The 16,489-nt window shown below is 44.5% G+C and overlaps 1 protein-coding gene across 5 annotated transcripts in view; it reads right to left on the bottom strand.

The window, feature by feature from the left end:
- The window catches only part of cadm2a (cell adhesion molecule 2a), a 699,381-nt gene that overhangs the window by 219,290 nt on the left and 463,602 nt on the right, over positions 1–16,489 (bottom strand). For all 5 annotated transcript variants that reach the window (XM_071364990.1, XM_071364992.1, XM_071364989.1 and 2 more), the window contains one exon: positions 2,807–2,956. In XM_071364990.1, coding sequence (XP_071221091.1) covers positions 2,807–2,956 — 150 coding nt within the window. The remainder of the gene's footprint in view (positions 1–2,806; positions 2,957–16,489) is intronic.

Below are 16,489 nucleotides of genomic sequence, written 5' to 3' on the forward strand. Positions count from 1 at the left end.
CCATTGCCTTTGATTCTAAGCAATGTTGTGCAGCTATTTTTATTAGCAGGCCAAAGCTTTTGATACGGTAGACCATTCCATTCTTGTGGGCCGGCTAAGGAGTATTGGTGTCTTTGAGGGGTCTTTGGTCTGGTTTGCTAACTACCTATCTCAAAGAGTGCAGTGTATAAAGTCAGAAAATCTGCTGTCTCAGCCACTGCCTGTCACCAAGGGAGTACCCCAAGGCTCGACCCTAGGCCCCACACTCTTCTCAATTTACATCAACAACATAGCTCAGGCATTTATATGCAGATGATACAGTCTTATACTCAGCTGGCCCCTCCCTGGATTGTGTGTTAAATGCTCTACAACAAAGCTTTCTTAGTGTCCAACAAGCTTTCTCTACCCTTAACCTTGTTCTGAACACCTCCAAAACAAAGGTCATGTGGTTTGGTAAGAAGAATGCCCCTTTCCCCACAGGTCTTATTACTACCTCTGAGGGTTTAGAGCTTGAGGTAGTCACCTCATACAAGTACTTGGGAGTATGGCTAGACGGTACACTGTCCTTCTCTCAGCACATATCAAAGCTGCAGGCTAAAGTTAAATCTAGACTTGGTTTCCTCTATCGTAATCGCTCCTCTTTCACCCCAGCTGCCAAACTAACCCTGATTCAGATGACCATCCTACCCATGCTAGATTACAGAGACATATTTTATAGATCGGCAGGTAAGGGTGCTCTCGAGCGGCCAGATGTTCTTTACCATTCGGCCATCAGATTTCCCACCAATGCTCCTTATAGGACACATCACTGCACTCTATACTCCTCTGTAAACTGGTCATCTCTGTATACCTGTCGCAAGACCCAGTGGTTGATGCTTATTTATTAAACCCTCTTAGGCCTCACTCCCCCCTATCTGAGATACCTACTGTATGCTCTCATCCTCCACATACAACACCCGTTCTGCCAGTCACATTCTGTTAAAGGTCCCCACAGCACACACATCCCTGGATCACTCCTCTTTTCAGTTCGCTGCAGCTAGCGACTGGAACGAGCTGCAACTAAACACTCAAACTGTTATTGTGTCTTCCTTCTTGCCCTTTGTGCTGTTGTCTGTGCCCAATAATGTTTGTACCATGTTGTTGTTATGTTGTGTTGCTACCATGTTGTTGTCATGTTGTGTTGCTACCATGTTGTTGTCATGTGATGCTGCCTTGCTATGTTGTTGTCTTAGGTCTCTCTTTATGTAGTGTTGTGTTGTCATGTGTTGCTACCATGCTATGTTGTTGTCTTAGGTCTCTCTTTATGTAGTGTTGTGTTGCTACCATGCTGTGTTGCTACCATGTTGTTGTTATGTTGTGTTGCTACCATGCTGTGTTGTCATGTGTTGCTGTCTTGCTATGATTTTGTCTTAGGTCTCTCTTCATGTAGTGTTGTGGTGTCTCTCTTGTCGTGATGTGTTTTGTCCTATATTGATATTATTATAATTTACTTATATACAGTTGAAGTCAGAAGTTTACATACACTTAGGGTGGAGTCATTAAAATTCATTTTTAAACCACTCGACACATTTCTTGTTAACAAACTATAGTTTTGGCAAGTCTGTTAGGACATCTACTTTGTGAATGACACAAGTCATTTTTCCAACAATTGTTTAAAGACAGATTATTTGACTTATAATTCACTGTATCACAATTCCAGTGGGTCAGAAGTTTACATACACTAAGTTGACTGTGCCTTTAAACAGCTTGGAAAATTCCAGGAAATTATGTAATGGCTTTAGAAGCTTCTGATAGGCTAATTGACATCATTTGAGTCAATTGGAGGTGTACCTGTGGAAGGCCTACCTTCAAACTCAGGCTAGTGTCTCTTTGCTTGACATCATGGGAAAATCAAAAGAAATCAGCCAAGACCTCAGAAAAAAAATTGTAGACCTCCACAAGTCTGGTTCATCCTTGGGAGCAACTTCCAAACGCCTGAAGGTACCACGTTCATCTGTACAAACAATAGTACGCAAGAATAAACACCATGGGACCACGCAGCCATCATACTGCTCAGGAAGGAGACGCGTTCTGTCTCCTAGAGATGAACGTACTTTCGTGCGAAAAGTGCAAATCAATCCCAGAACAACAGCAAAGGACCTTGTGAAGATGCTGGTGGAAACAGGCACAAAGTATCTATATCCACAGTAAAACGAGTCCTATATCGATATACCCTGAAAGGCCCCTCAGCAAGGAACAAGCCACTGCTCCAAAACTGCCATAAAAAAGCCAGACTACGGTTTTCAACTGGTACCGGACTTGGTACCGGAACCATCTGTATATAGCCTTGTTATGTTATTTTCTTTTGTTACTAGTTAATATTTTTTACTTTAGTTTATTTGGTAAATATTTTCTTAACTCTTCTTGAACTGCATTGTTGGTTAAGGGCTAGTAAGTAAGCATTTCACAGTAAGGTCTACACCTGTTGTATTCGGTACACGTGACAAATAAAGATTTGATTTGAAAAGATCCCACCATGTCCAACGAACAGATCATCTGTTGGCATTATTCACATTTTAAACTAAACCTCCTATTTCCATCACCATTGTAATAATATTTTTTATACGGTTTGAATATACTCGCATAAAAACTATGGATAGAAATGTGGATAGTGTCTCACTAGGATAAACGTTGATTTGTGACTGAGCATCCCTGGTTCAATCCCAGTTCTTGGTACTCGTTTTTTTTTTTTTTTTATTGCGAAGAAGAAGGCATATACTGACGTCTTGGGGACCTGGACAAATGTGGAATATTGCAGTCTATTTTTTGGTGATCTCGCTGCTCTTACCTTTCTTGTCTCCGAAAAACAGTGTCTGCTGTGCAGGGTTAGACCACTGGAGGGAAGTTTGGTCGTTGTACTCTACCCTGCAAGTCATGTTGGCTGTCCCCCCCTCTGTAACTGTCTGATTCTGGACCAAGGGGTGCTGCCCCGACGACCCTGCGGAGAGAGCGGAGAGAAGACAGGGAGAGAAAGGGGTAAATATACCAACATATAATTTGTAGCTGTAGAGACATTGGGTTTAGTATGGGTAAACATTTCTGCTATCAGAAGAGAGTCTACAAAACGAATTTCTGCTATCAGAAGAGAGTCTACAAAACTACAACCAGAGAGCTGGTTGTAGTTTTGTGCCAACATCAAACCTCTTCAATGTTGAAGTTTTGATTTCCATGTACAGTATGTGTAGACAGTATACCCTGTTATTGCATAGAATGCTTCTAATCATCTATACTGTACATGGTTTAGTGTTCCACGTGGTTTAGTGTTCTACGTGGTTTAGTGTTCTACGTGGTTTAGTGTTCCATGTGGTTTAGTGTTCTACATGGTTTAGTGTTCTATATGGTTTAGTGTTCTACATGGTTTAGTGTTCCATGTGGTTTAGTGTTCCACGTGGTTTAGTGTTCTACGTGGTTTAGTGTTCCACATGGTTTAGTGTTCTATATGGTTTAGTGTTCTATATGGTTAGTGTTCTACATGATTTAGCGTTCTACATGATTTAGTGTTCTACATGGTTTAGTGTTCTACATGGTTTAGTGTTCTATATGGTTTAGTGTTCTACATGGTTTAGTGTTCTACATGGACACGGTTTACTGTTCTACATGGACATGGTTTAGTGTTCTATATGGACATGGTTTAGTGTTCTATATGGTTTAGTGTTCTATATGGTTTAGTGTTCTATATGGTTTAGTGATCTACATGATTTAGTGTTCTACGTAGTTTAGTGTTCTACATGGACATGGTTTAGTGTTCTATATGGTTTAGTGTTCTAAATGGTTTAGTGTTCTAAATGGTTTAGTGTTCTACATGGTTTAGTGTTCTACATGGTTTAGTGTTCTACATGGTTTAGTGTTCTATATGGTTTAGTGTTCTACATGGTTTAGTGTTCTATATGGTTTAGTGTTCTACATGGTTTAGTGTTCTATATGGTTTAGTTATCTACATGGTTTAGTGTTCTACATGGTTTAGTGTTCTATATGGTTTAGTGTTCTACATGGTTTAGTGTTCTACATGGTTTAGTGTTCTACATGGTTTAGTGTTCTACATGGTTTAGTGTTCTATATGGTTTAGTGTTCTACATGGTTTAGTGTTCTACATGGTTTAGTGTTCTATATGGTTTAGTGTTCTACATGGTTTAGTGTTCTACATGGTTTAGTGTTCTACATGGTTTAGTGTTCTATATGGTTTAGTGTTCTACATGGTTTAGTGTTCTATATGGTTTAGTGTTCTATATGGTTTAGTGTTCTACATGGTTTAGTGTTCTACATGGTTTAGTGTTCTATATGGTTTAGTGTTCTACATGGTTTAGTGTTCTATATGGTTTAGTGTTCTACATGGTTTAGTGTTCTACATGGACATGGTTTAGTGTTCTATATGGACATGGTTTAGTGTTCTATATGGTTTAGTGTTCTATATGGTTTAGTGTTCTTTATGGTTTAGTGTTCTATATGGTTTAGTGTTCTACATGATTTAGTGTTCTACATTATTTAGCGTTCTACATGATTTAGTGTTCTACATGATTTAGCGTTCTACATGATTTAGTGTTCTACATGGTTTAGTGTTCTACATGGTTTAGTGTTCTACATGGTTTAATGTTCTACATGGTTTAGTCTTCTATATGGTTTAGTGTTCTACATGATTTAGCGTTCTACATGATTTAGTGTTCTACATGGTTTAGTGTTCTATATGGTTTAGTGATCTACATGGTTTAGTGATGTACATAGTTTACTGTTATATGATGTCATGTGTCTTGTGTACCATTCATTAAGTTCCCTCTCAGGAAATACAACATGAAGTTCGTTGTCAGGAAATACAAGAAATGATTTCTCAGTAAATACAAAATGAAGTTCCCTCTCAGGAAATACAAAATTAAGTTCCCTCTGAGGAAATACAAAATGAAGTTCCCTCTGAGGAAATACAAAATGAAGTTCCCTCTCAGGAAATACAACATGAAGTTCCCTCTCAGGAAATACAAAATGAAGTTCCCTCTCAGGAAATACAACATGAAGTTCCCTCTCAGGAAATACAGAATGAAGTTCCCTCTCAGGAAATACAAAATGAAGTTCCCTCTCAGGAAATATAAAATGAATTTCCCTCTCAGGAAATACAAAATGAAGTTCCCTCTCAGGAAATACAACATGAATTTCCCTCTATTAGACCCATATTATGAATATGTATTAAAAGCTGACATTATAGAGGTAGAGAGGGTCATTGGCATACCACTGAGCAAAGCGTTCTTTGTGCTATCAGGACACAACCATGTGAAACATCCGTCCCATTTCCACATATAGAACAAAGCAGAGGAGATAGGTTGGATGGAGCCTACTCTCCAGGAAGGGGGCTGAAAGGCCTAATTACTAGCCCAGAACTGAGCTCCCCTCTGGGGGGTAAATTAGCTCCTCTATGGGCCTCTCTAACTAAGATCCACCACTAAAGTCTCAGGATAAATCGCGGCTTAATGCCCACACACACACACAGGGAGGGAGGGGGATATAGAGCGAGGGGAGAAGGAGGGAAGGGAGAGGGAGAGAGATGGACAGGGAGGGAGGGAAGGGGGAGAGAGAGAGGGATGGGGGGAGAGAGGGAGGGAAGGGGGAGAGGGAGGGAAGGGGGAGAGAGATGGACAGGGAGGGAGGGAAGGGGGAGAGAGAGAGGGATGGGGGGAGAGAGGGAGGGAAGGGGGAGAGGGAGGGACAGGGAGGGAGGGAAGGGGGAGAGAGAGAGGGATGAGGGGGAGAGAGAGAGGGATGGGGAGGGAGGGAGGGAGGGAAGGGGGGAGGGAGGGAGGGAGGGAGGGAAGGGGGAGAGGGAGGGAGAGGGAGGGAGGGAAGGGGGAGAGAGAGAGGGATGGGGGAGAGAGAGAGGGATGGGGGGTGGGGAGGAGGGAGGGAAGGGGGAGAGGGAAGGGGGAGAGGGAGAAAGATGGACAGGGAGGGAGGGAAGGGGGAGAGGGAGGGACAGGGAGAAAGATGGACAGGGAGGGAGGGAAGGGGGACAGGGAGGGACAGGGAGGAAGAGAGAGATTTAAAAAAAATACCTTTATTGGCCCAATAGTTATTACATCATTTACAATACAAACTTTCTTTACAATACAAACTTTATTTCATTTAACCTGGAAAGTTAGAACCAAACCCCTCTCCTCGTCCACTGTACATAGGACAGCCTCAACCTGCACAGCAGTGGTTCTATGGCTGAACAGTACAGCTGATCTCAGCCCCTGCAGCATCTCCCTCAGCCTGGCCGACTCAGCCCACCCCCCCACTTTCACCATCCCTCAGCCTGGCCGTCTCAGCCCACCCCCCCACTTTCACCATCCCTCAGCCTGGCTGTCTCAGCCCACCCCCCCACTTTCACCATCCCTCAGCCTGGCCGACTCAGCCCACCCCCTCCACTTTCACCATCCCTCAGCCTGGCTGTCTCAGCCCACCCCCTCCACTTTCACCATCCCTCAGCCTGGCCGTCTCAGCCCACCCCCTCCACTTTCACCATCCCTCAGCCTGGCTGTCTCAGCCCACCCCCTCCACTTTCACCATCCCTCAGCCTGGCCGACTCAGCCCACCCCCTCCACTTTCACCATCCCTCAGCCTGGCTGTCTCAGCCCACCCCCTCCACTTTCACCATCCCTCAGCCTGGCCGACTCAGCCCAACCCCTCCACTTTCACCATCCCTCAGCCTGGCTGTCTCAGCCCACCCCCTCCACTTTCACCATCCCTCAGCCTGGCCGTCTCAGCCCACCCCCCCACTTTCACCATCCCTCAGCCTGGCCGTCTCAGCCCACCCCCCCACTTTCACCATCCCTCAGCCTGGACGTCTCAGCCCACCCCCCCACTTTCACCATAACAGAAGCCCAGAGTACAATAGCTTGACCCATGACCTAAACCCACTACCCGAGAGAGAGAGAGAGGGAGAGAGAGAGAGAGAGAGAGAGAGAGAGAGAGAGAGAGAGAGAGAGAGAGAGAGAGAGAGAGAGAGAGAGCAAGTGACATCACCCTGCATGTCTGTAATCACACTGGGCACATCACCCTGTGTGTCTGTAATCACACTAGGCACATCACCCTGCGTGTCTGTAATTACACTGGGCACATCACCTTGTGTGTCTGTAATCACACTGGGCACATCACCTTGTGTGTCTGTAATTACACTGGGCACATCACCCTGCGTGTCTGTAATCACACTGGGCACATCACCCTGCGTGTCTGTATTTACACTGGGCACATCACCCTGTGTGTCTGTAATTACACTGGGCACATCACCCGTGTGTCTGTAATTACACTGGGCACATCACCCGTGTGTCTGTAATTACACTGGGCACATCACCCGTGTGTCTGTAATTACAATGGGCACATCACCCTGTGTGTCTGTAATCACACTGGGCACATCACCCTGCGTGTCTGTATTTACACTGGGCACATCACCCTGTGTGTCTGTAATTACACTGGGCACATCACCCGTGTGTCTGTAATTACACTGGGCACATCACCCGTGTGTCTGTAATTACACTGGGCACATCACCCTGTGTGTCTGTAATCACACTGGGCACATCACCCGTGTGTCTGTAATTACACCGGGCACATCACCCTGTGTGTCTGTAATCACACTGGGCACATCACCTTGTGTGTCTGTAATTACACTGGGCACATCACCCTGCGTGTCTGTAATCACACTGGGCACATCACCCTGCGTGTCTGTAATTACACTGGGCACTTCACCCTGCGTGTCTGTAATTACACCGGGCACATCACCCTGTGTGTCTGTAATCACACTGGGCACATCACCCGTGTGTCTGTAATTACACCGGGCACATCACCCTGTGTGTCTGTAATCACACTGGACACATCACCTTGTGTGTCTGTAATCACACTGGGCACATCATCCGTGTGTCTGTAATTACACTGGGCACAACACCCTGCGTATCTGTAATTACACTGGGCACATCACCTTGTGTGTCTGTAATCACACTGGGCACATCACCCGTGTGTCTGTAATTACACAGGGCACATCACCCTGTGTGTCTGTAATCACACTGGACACATCACCTTGTGTGTCTGTAATCACACTGGGCACATCACCCGTGTGTCTGTAATTACACTGGGCACATCATTCTCCACTGTCTGTGAGACAGGCGTATCAACCTCATAGTCAGCTGCTCTTTGTAATCACTGCCGGGAGCTCAGCCACTTTCACGACGCCCCTGTGCTTCCCGCCACGGCAACCTGCCACGGCAACCTGGCTACATTAACATCATCCACATTAACATCAACAGTATGAATCTTGCAATTCCCATGTTTCGGGTCGAGTCTGGACCTAAGGTGGAGGCCCGTCCTCAGATCAGGAGCCAGACACGGCTGAGGGATCCATCGGTGCCCCACTCACCCCGCTCCCTGTGTGTGCATGCCTACTGCTTTTCATCCAATCAAAACACTTCTGACTCCCTGTGGTCACGTTAAAACCCTATAGGCTCTCTCCTCATACCTCACCTGATACGAAATACCTACTGTTTTTGTTGTTGTCGGTCAAAAAAACACAACATGAAAACCTGCCTTATTAAGTGGTAACATGTTACAACAGTTTGTTTTTTTATTTTACATTGAAGTAATAACTCTCTCTCTTTGGGCTGGCGAATTTCCCGTTAAGGTGTTAAGGCTGTCGCATCAGGTCGCCATCGCAAATGAACGGTGGTGGCACATTGGATATTCGAGAAGCAGTTGAAAGATTTTCATAGCCAACGTCCTCCACCGTCCCATTTTTGGTTCTGACATACACCTGAAACCGTGGCGGAGATAAAGGGATGGCTTCTCCACGTTTTTTCCCCCCTCATAGCTCTAGAAAGCCAGCGCCATCATCCAGGCAGATAGCTCAAGATTGACTTCGAAAATGGACGTCTATGTCCTGAGGACATCGGGGAAATGCCTTCAAAACTGTCCACCAGGGGCAACAATGAGCGCTATTGCCATTAAGTACGCTTAGGTTTTGCTAGGGCAAAATCGTTTGACTCTGAATCCAAAGGTCACTTGTTCAACCCTAGTGGTAGACACTAATTTATTGTTTTAACCCTATCCCAAACCTTAACCATTAACTTAAAGATCCACCATACAGATATCGCTCTACCATTTCCTGGTTGATAAACTTCTAATAGTTTGCCTAATTTCAAAACAAGCAAGAGTAGTGTATAGAATCGTTGTAACATCTAAACTCTATTTTCTGATGTTTGAAGCTAGTGTACAAAATCTAAAGTAAAAGACGCAAAAATTTTTACTTAAGAACGGGAAGCATAGAAATATCACACCTAGAACAGATCTACCTCTTCTTAGACTGGCTTTCAATGAGAATGACAGATCTATTCCACACATTTCTATGTAAATTTGGTCAGGTCACCCCCCCCAAAAAAGTTACACACGTTGCAGCTTACATTCGGGATGAATGCCTTAAACGTAACGTTTTCACCCTATCCAAGACCTTAGCCCTCATCCCTCAACTTTGGGATTTGACGTTTGGAGAAACGGAACGATGTTAAGCAGGAGGAGGCAACCCAGGGTGTAAAAAAAAACACTTTGAAATTTGACGTTTGGACAAACGTGGATAAAACCGCGAGATGTTGTTCCCATCATCACCACCACCACCATCAATCCTGTCACTATCATCCAACTAGGCTGCCATCAGAATATATACCTTCACTATCACCCAACTGGGCTGCCATCAGAATATATACTTTCACTATCATCCAACTAGGCTGCCATCAGACTATATACCTTCACTATCACCCAACTGGGCTGCCATCAGAATATATACCTTCACTATCATCCAACTAGGCTGCCATCAGACTATATACCTTCACTATCACCCAACTGGGCTGCCATCAGAATATATACCTTCACTATCACCCAACTGGGCTGCCATCAGAATATATACCTTCACTATCATCCAACTAGGCTGCCATCCGAATAGATACCTTCACTATCATCCAACTAGTCTGCCATCCGAATAGATACCTTCACTACCATCCAACTAGTCTGCCATCAGAATAGATACCTTCACTATCATCCAACTAGGCTGCCATCTGAATAGATACCTTCACTACCATCCAACTAGTCTGCCATCAGAATAGATACCTTCACTATCATCCAACTAGGCTGCCATCAGAATAGATACCTTCACTATCATCCAACTAGTCTGCCATCAGAATAGATACCTTCACTATCATCCAACTAGGCTGCCATCAGAATAGATACCTTCACTATCATCCAACTAGGCTGCCATCAGAATAGATACCTTCACTATCATCCAACTAGTCTGCCATCAGAATAGATACCTTCACTATCATCCAACTAGGCTGCCATCAGAATAGATACCTTCACTATCATCCAACTAGGCTGCCATCAGAATAGATACCTTCACTATCATCCAACTAGTCTGCCATCAGAATAGATACCTTCACTATCATCCAACTAGGCTGCCATCAGAATAGATACCTTCACTATCATCCAACTACGCTGCCATCAGAATAGATACCTTCACTATCATCCAACTAGGCTGCCATAGGAATAGATACCTTCACTACCATCCAACTACACTGCCATCAGAATAGATACCTTCACTATCATCCAACTAGGCTGCCATCAGAATAGATACCTTCACTACCACCCAACTAGGCTGCCATCAGAATATATACAGTGGGGCAAAAAAGTATTTAGTCAGCCACCAATTGTGCAAGTTCTCCCACTTAAAAAGATGAGAGAGGCCTGTAATTTTCATCATAGGTACACTTCAACTATGACAGACAAAATGAGGGAAAAAAATCCAGAAAATCACATTGTAGGATTTTTTATGAATTTATTTGCAAATTATGATGGAAAATAAGTATTTGGTCAATGACAAAAGTTTATCTCAATACTTTGTTATATACCCTTTGTTGGCAATGACAGAGGTCAAACGTTTTCTGTAAGTCTTCACAAGGTTTTCACACACTGTTGCTGGTATTTTGGCCCATTCCTCCATGCAGATCTCCTCTAGAGCAGTGATGTTTTGGGGCTGTTGCTGGGCAACACGGACTTTCAACTCCCTCCAAAGATTTTCTATGGGGTTGAGATCTGGAGACTGGCTAGGCCACTCCAGGACCTGCCCCCCCAAAAAAAATCAGCTAGTAACCATTATCTTATCGATCATTTTCTTATTTTGTCTGCATACTGCAATTCATCTTTTAGCTGCAAATGTTTACAAGACAGCCTAACCATTAATATGATCCTTGATATTTGAGACACAGCCACTGTGCTCCAATCCAATCCATGTTATTTTAAATGGACAACATTGTTTCCCCAGCAACTGTTTTCTATCCAAACCCTTCCTTCAGAGATTGTTCTCAAGGTTCATTGTTCGTTCCAATAAAGATTTAGCTCATTCAATTTCAATTTCCACTGACCTTTTCCTACAAAACGAGGAACAAACAACTTTACATCTCGTTAACCAACCATGCAACAACAATGACACAAATGGCAGTATTCATCTACATGATTGCGCTACCTGGTGGGACCATTTTGGACTCTATACACAATTAAAGACAGCCTGAGACACGGTATAATAGTCTATAGCATATGATGGAAACGTACTTGGTGTGATAAAATAAAATAATCACAAAGACAGACAGACAGACAGACAGACGAGACAGACAGACAGACAGACAGACAGACAGACAGACAGACAGAGTCCTGGTTATCCCTAACCCAGATAGGGATATTTAGAAAAAGTTACTAGTATTTTGCAACCTTAAACATACTGTATCCCAAACATTGCTAGCATCTGTTTTCTATTTAGTCCTTTACCCTCCCACGTCAGAGCTGTGATTACTCCAAGACAAGTACCCTCTGTTCCCTCTGAGTATATACTTCCCAGGGCTGAAGTGTATACTTTTTAGGACTGGCGTGTACACTTCTGAATGAAGTGTGCTCGTTGGAGGGTCCTTAGCCAAACAATCTTCTGCAATCAGCATAACCACACAAGCACTACGACACACTCACCGTCTTAATGAACACTCACTTGAATGCAATTCATATCTGTTTTCAGCTACAAGCTTTCGACAGGCTTTTCTGCAGTGCCATGTCGGAAACTAAAGTCAATTTCCATTGGAAATATCTTGCTGCCCCGACAAAGTATAAATCCAACACTGATATAGGATCAGTTAAATAATACCTGGACATGGCATTACCAAATACAAGCCCAACAACCCATATGTCCTGTTGATTCACAACCCATATGTCCTGTTGATTCTCAACCCATATGTCCTGTTGATTCACAACCCATATGTCCTGTTGATTCACAACCCATATGTCCTGTTGATTCACAACCCATATGTCCTGTTGATTCTCAACCCATATGTCCTGTTGATTCACAACCCATATGTCCTGTTGATTCTCAACCCATATGTCCTGTTGATTCACAACCCATATGTCCTGTTGATTCTCAACCCATATGTCCTGTTGATTCACAACCCATATGTCCTGTTGATTCACAACCCATATGTCCTGTTGATTCTCAACCCATATGTCCTGTTGATTCACAACCCGTATGTCCTGTTGATTCACAACCATATGTCCTGTTGATTCTCAACCCATATGTCCTGTTGATTCACAACCCATATGTCCTGTTGATTCTCAACCCATATGTCCTGTTGATTCTCAACCCATATGTCCTGTTGATTCTCAACCCATATGTCCTGTTGATTCACAACCCATATGTCCTGGGATGACTCCCAAATTGCACCATATTCACTTCCTAGTGCACTATTTTTGATGAGTGCACATAAGTCACTGGTCAAAAGTAGTGCACTAAATAGGGAATAACGTACCATTTGGTACGCATCCACATATTTTACACCAGGTAACCAGGCCTACAAGCCGATGCCAGAAATGACTATATACATTATTATTATAATATTTACAGTGGATTCAGGCTAGCTAGCTGAGGCCTGAACCTGCAGTCACACACAGACCGACGAGTAGAGATCACTTCCATTGAGTCACATGGGAAGTTAAGAGAAATGACCATTTACGATGTGCTTTGTCTCACTCTTCTCTCCCTCCTCTCTTCCTCCTCTCTTCCCCCTCTCTCCCTTCTCTCTTCTCTTCCCTCCTCTCTTCCTCCTCTCTTCCCCCTCTCTCCCCTCTCACTACGTTCACCTGCGTAAGATGCAGCTATTTGACCGTGAAGTCTATGTATGAAACGGGGATGAGCCAATTTTACAGTTGAGACACCCAGACTGAGGGAGGTGAAGTGGAGAGAGAGACGAGGAGGAGGGTGGGGGTAGAGAGGGAGGAGGGTGCAGGGAGAGAGAGGGAGGGAGTTGAAGTGGAGAGAGGAATGAGAGATAGGGATGAGAAGTAAAGGATAAGGACATGGACATGGAGATGTGAGGCAAAGGGGGAAAACGGGATGAAAAGTGAGGGATGAGGAGGTAGAGAGGTGAGGCGAGGAGCACGATAGAGAGAGAGAGAAAGGGAGGAGAAGCGGAAGAGAGACGGAGGAGGGTGGGGAGAGAGGGAGGAAAGAGAGAAGGAAAGGAAAGAGGAGAGAGAGGTGAGGCGAGGAGCACGATAGAGAGAGAGAGAAAGGGAGGAGAAGCGGAAGAGAGACGGAGGAGGGTGGGGAGAGAGGGAGGAAAGAGAGAAGGAAAGGAAAGAGGAGAGAGAGGTGAGGAGAGGAGAGACGGAGGAGAGAAAGAGGGATGAGCAGTGAGGGATGAGGAAGTAGTGGTAGAGAGAGAAAGAGGTAAGGCAAGGAGCATGGGTCATTTACAGTGCTGATTAAGGTCTCCCTGGGTTAACATGGCGTGTGAGAGAGAGATAGAGGGAGGAGAGGAGCAAGAGATAGAGAGAAATGGATCTGGGCTGCTAGAGGAATGTTTTATTCATGGAGGTTTTGCATGAAGCATGTCCTGTCACCAGAATTACTGCCTGCATCCTCCTCTCCTCTCCTCTCCCCTCTTCAATCTCTCGCTCTCTCGCTCTCTCTCGCTCTCTCGCTCTCTGACTCACATATTTTCTCTTTCTGTTTTTTAAAAATATTTCTCTCTCGCTCTCTCTGTATCCTCCTTCTTTTTCTTCTCTCTCTCTTTCTCATCCATCTCTTTCTCCTCTCTCTCGTCCCGTGCGATCTCTCTCTCTCTCTTGCGTCGTTCTCTCTTCGCCATCTTTCCTCTCTGACGAGTTCTCCCTCCTTCTTTCTCTATTGTCCTTAAAACCTGCTCATTTGTCAACCCATCTTGAGTTGTGAGAATAAATAAAGCAACAAACAAGAAAGTGTACTGAAAACTAATAGTGGAAACCAACCGTGGAAACTACGTCCCAACACAGTTGTCTGAAACATTCGTGATCTGTGTCCTTTCCGCCTCAGACACCAAGGAAGGAAGGAAGGAAGGTAGGTAGGAAGGAAGCTGGATAGGTCGGTCGGTTGGTCGGTAGGGGTGTGTGTGTGTGTGTGACTGTATCACTGACCAGACAAGGTTAGTGTAGTCAGTGTAGTGTAAGAAAATGCACAGCGATGTGTATGTCCATAGAGATAGTTATATTAGTGTGTGTGTGACTGTGATGGTTCTATTAGCCCTGTCCCTCTGTCTTCCTAATTGCCTGGTGGAGGGGTCCTTATACCCTTCCCGCTGGCCATCCGTGCCTGAGAAATGGGTCTCCTGTGGGATGGAGGGAGGAGTGTGTGTGTGTGTGTCCTCTGTTCAACTCCTTGAGTCGCCTCACCTCAACGCCTCTCTCTCTCTTCTTCTCCATCTCTCCTCTCCACTCTTCCCCTCTCTCCCTCCCTCCCTCTCTCTCTTCTCCTTGTATCCCTCCTCTCCTCTCTTCACCTCTCTCCCTCCATCTCTCTTCTTCTCCATCTCTCCTCTCCTCTCTTCCCCTCTCTCCCTCCCTCTCTCTCTTCTCCTTGTATCCCTCCTCTCCTCTCTTCCCCTCTCTCCCTCCCTCCCTCCCTCTCTCTCTTCTCCTTGTATCCCTCCTCTCCTCTCTTCACCTCTCTCCCTCCATCTCTCTTCTTCTCCATCTCTCCTCTCCTCTCTTCCCCTCTCTCTCTCCATCCCTCTCTCTCTTCTCCTTGTATCCCTCCTCTCCTCTCTTCTTCCCGCATCCCTCCTCTCACCCCCTTTCTCCCTCCATCTCTCTTCTTCTCCATCTCTCCTCTCCTCTCTTCACCTCTCTCCCTCCCTCTCTCTCTTCTCCCTGCATCCCTCCTCTTCTCTCTCCATCCAGGCGGGGTCATATTGATTAAAGATGTTAAAACTATTTTAGCTGAACAATGTACCTTCAACCCCCATACCATTACTTCCCTTAGAACAAAAAAACACGTGAAAATCTAATTTTCACATGTTAAATCACATTTTTGCAAGTGAAATAACTGTTGAGGCACAGCTGAGGTCAGTTGTTTACATGTGAAACCATATGTTAAAATGTATTCAATATAGAGTTCACATGTTAACACCACCTTTTTTTCACATGTGAGAAAAATAACATGTTTTCACCTCACACGTGAATTGCATATTCACATTTGAAAATCGAATTTGCATTTTCCCCTGTGAAAAACGTTCATACGTAAAAAGCATTCAAATGTTGTCACGTGTAGTATCATGGTATCACATGTTATCACATTAACCAAAGGTTAAAAAATTCACTAAGGGTCTCCTCTCCCCTATCCTCGCCTCTCCTCTCCTCGCCTCGCTTCGCCTCTCCCTCCCTCCCTCCTCTCTTCCTGCCTTCATGTCCTCAAAGACACTCCCTGCGGGAAATGACACTGTCACTTTTTTCTCTAATTCTTGTTCTCTCTCTCTCTCATCCTCTCTCCCTCTATCACTCTCTTTCCCCATCTCTCTCTCTTCCTCTCCATCTCTCGTGGGTGGGGTCAGTTTAATTGACTTCCTCTCCGTCTCTCTGCTCGTGGGTGGAGTCAGTTTAATTGACTTCGGGATGGCAGATATATACAGTGAATGGAAAATAATATAAGGCACAGGCTATTCCATTTCCTACTATTGACATTGTCTAATCAGTGTCAGCGCACACCGCCTCCAGGTAGAATACATGTAACTATACAAATCATAACGGTATCGCTAGAATCTTCATCATATTACATATACTCTTACATCACGTCGCCATGACACAGCCTCCTACTCTTCCTGCTTTGCACGTAATAATGGCCAGAACGACAAAACACTGGAACCAAGATAATATTCTAGAATTAGAGAGAACCTAGAAACCTTGGCATTGTTCTAGCACGGCAACATTCTATAGATAATCGTTCTTAGAGAACATAGAACCCTGGCATGCAGGGTATCAGGTGAGGGGGAATGTAGCCAGGATATACAGTAAATATTAGTTTCTCAGATCTAGTCTCTGTTAGGTCTTAGATCAGTAAATAACATGGCTATATACAACAAGTACCAGGTAATAACATGGCTATATACAGGAAGTACCAGGTAATAACATGGCT

Source organism: Salvelinus alpinus, chromosome 24 (assembly GCF_045679555.1).
Source record: "Salvelinus alpinus chromosome 24, SLU_Salpinus.1, whole genome shotgun sequence".
In the NCBI taxonomy this organism is placed as follows: Eukaryota; Metazoa; Chordata; class Actinopteri; order Salmoniformes; family Salmonidae; genus Salvelinus; species Salvelinus alpinus.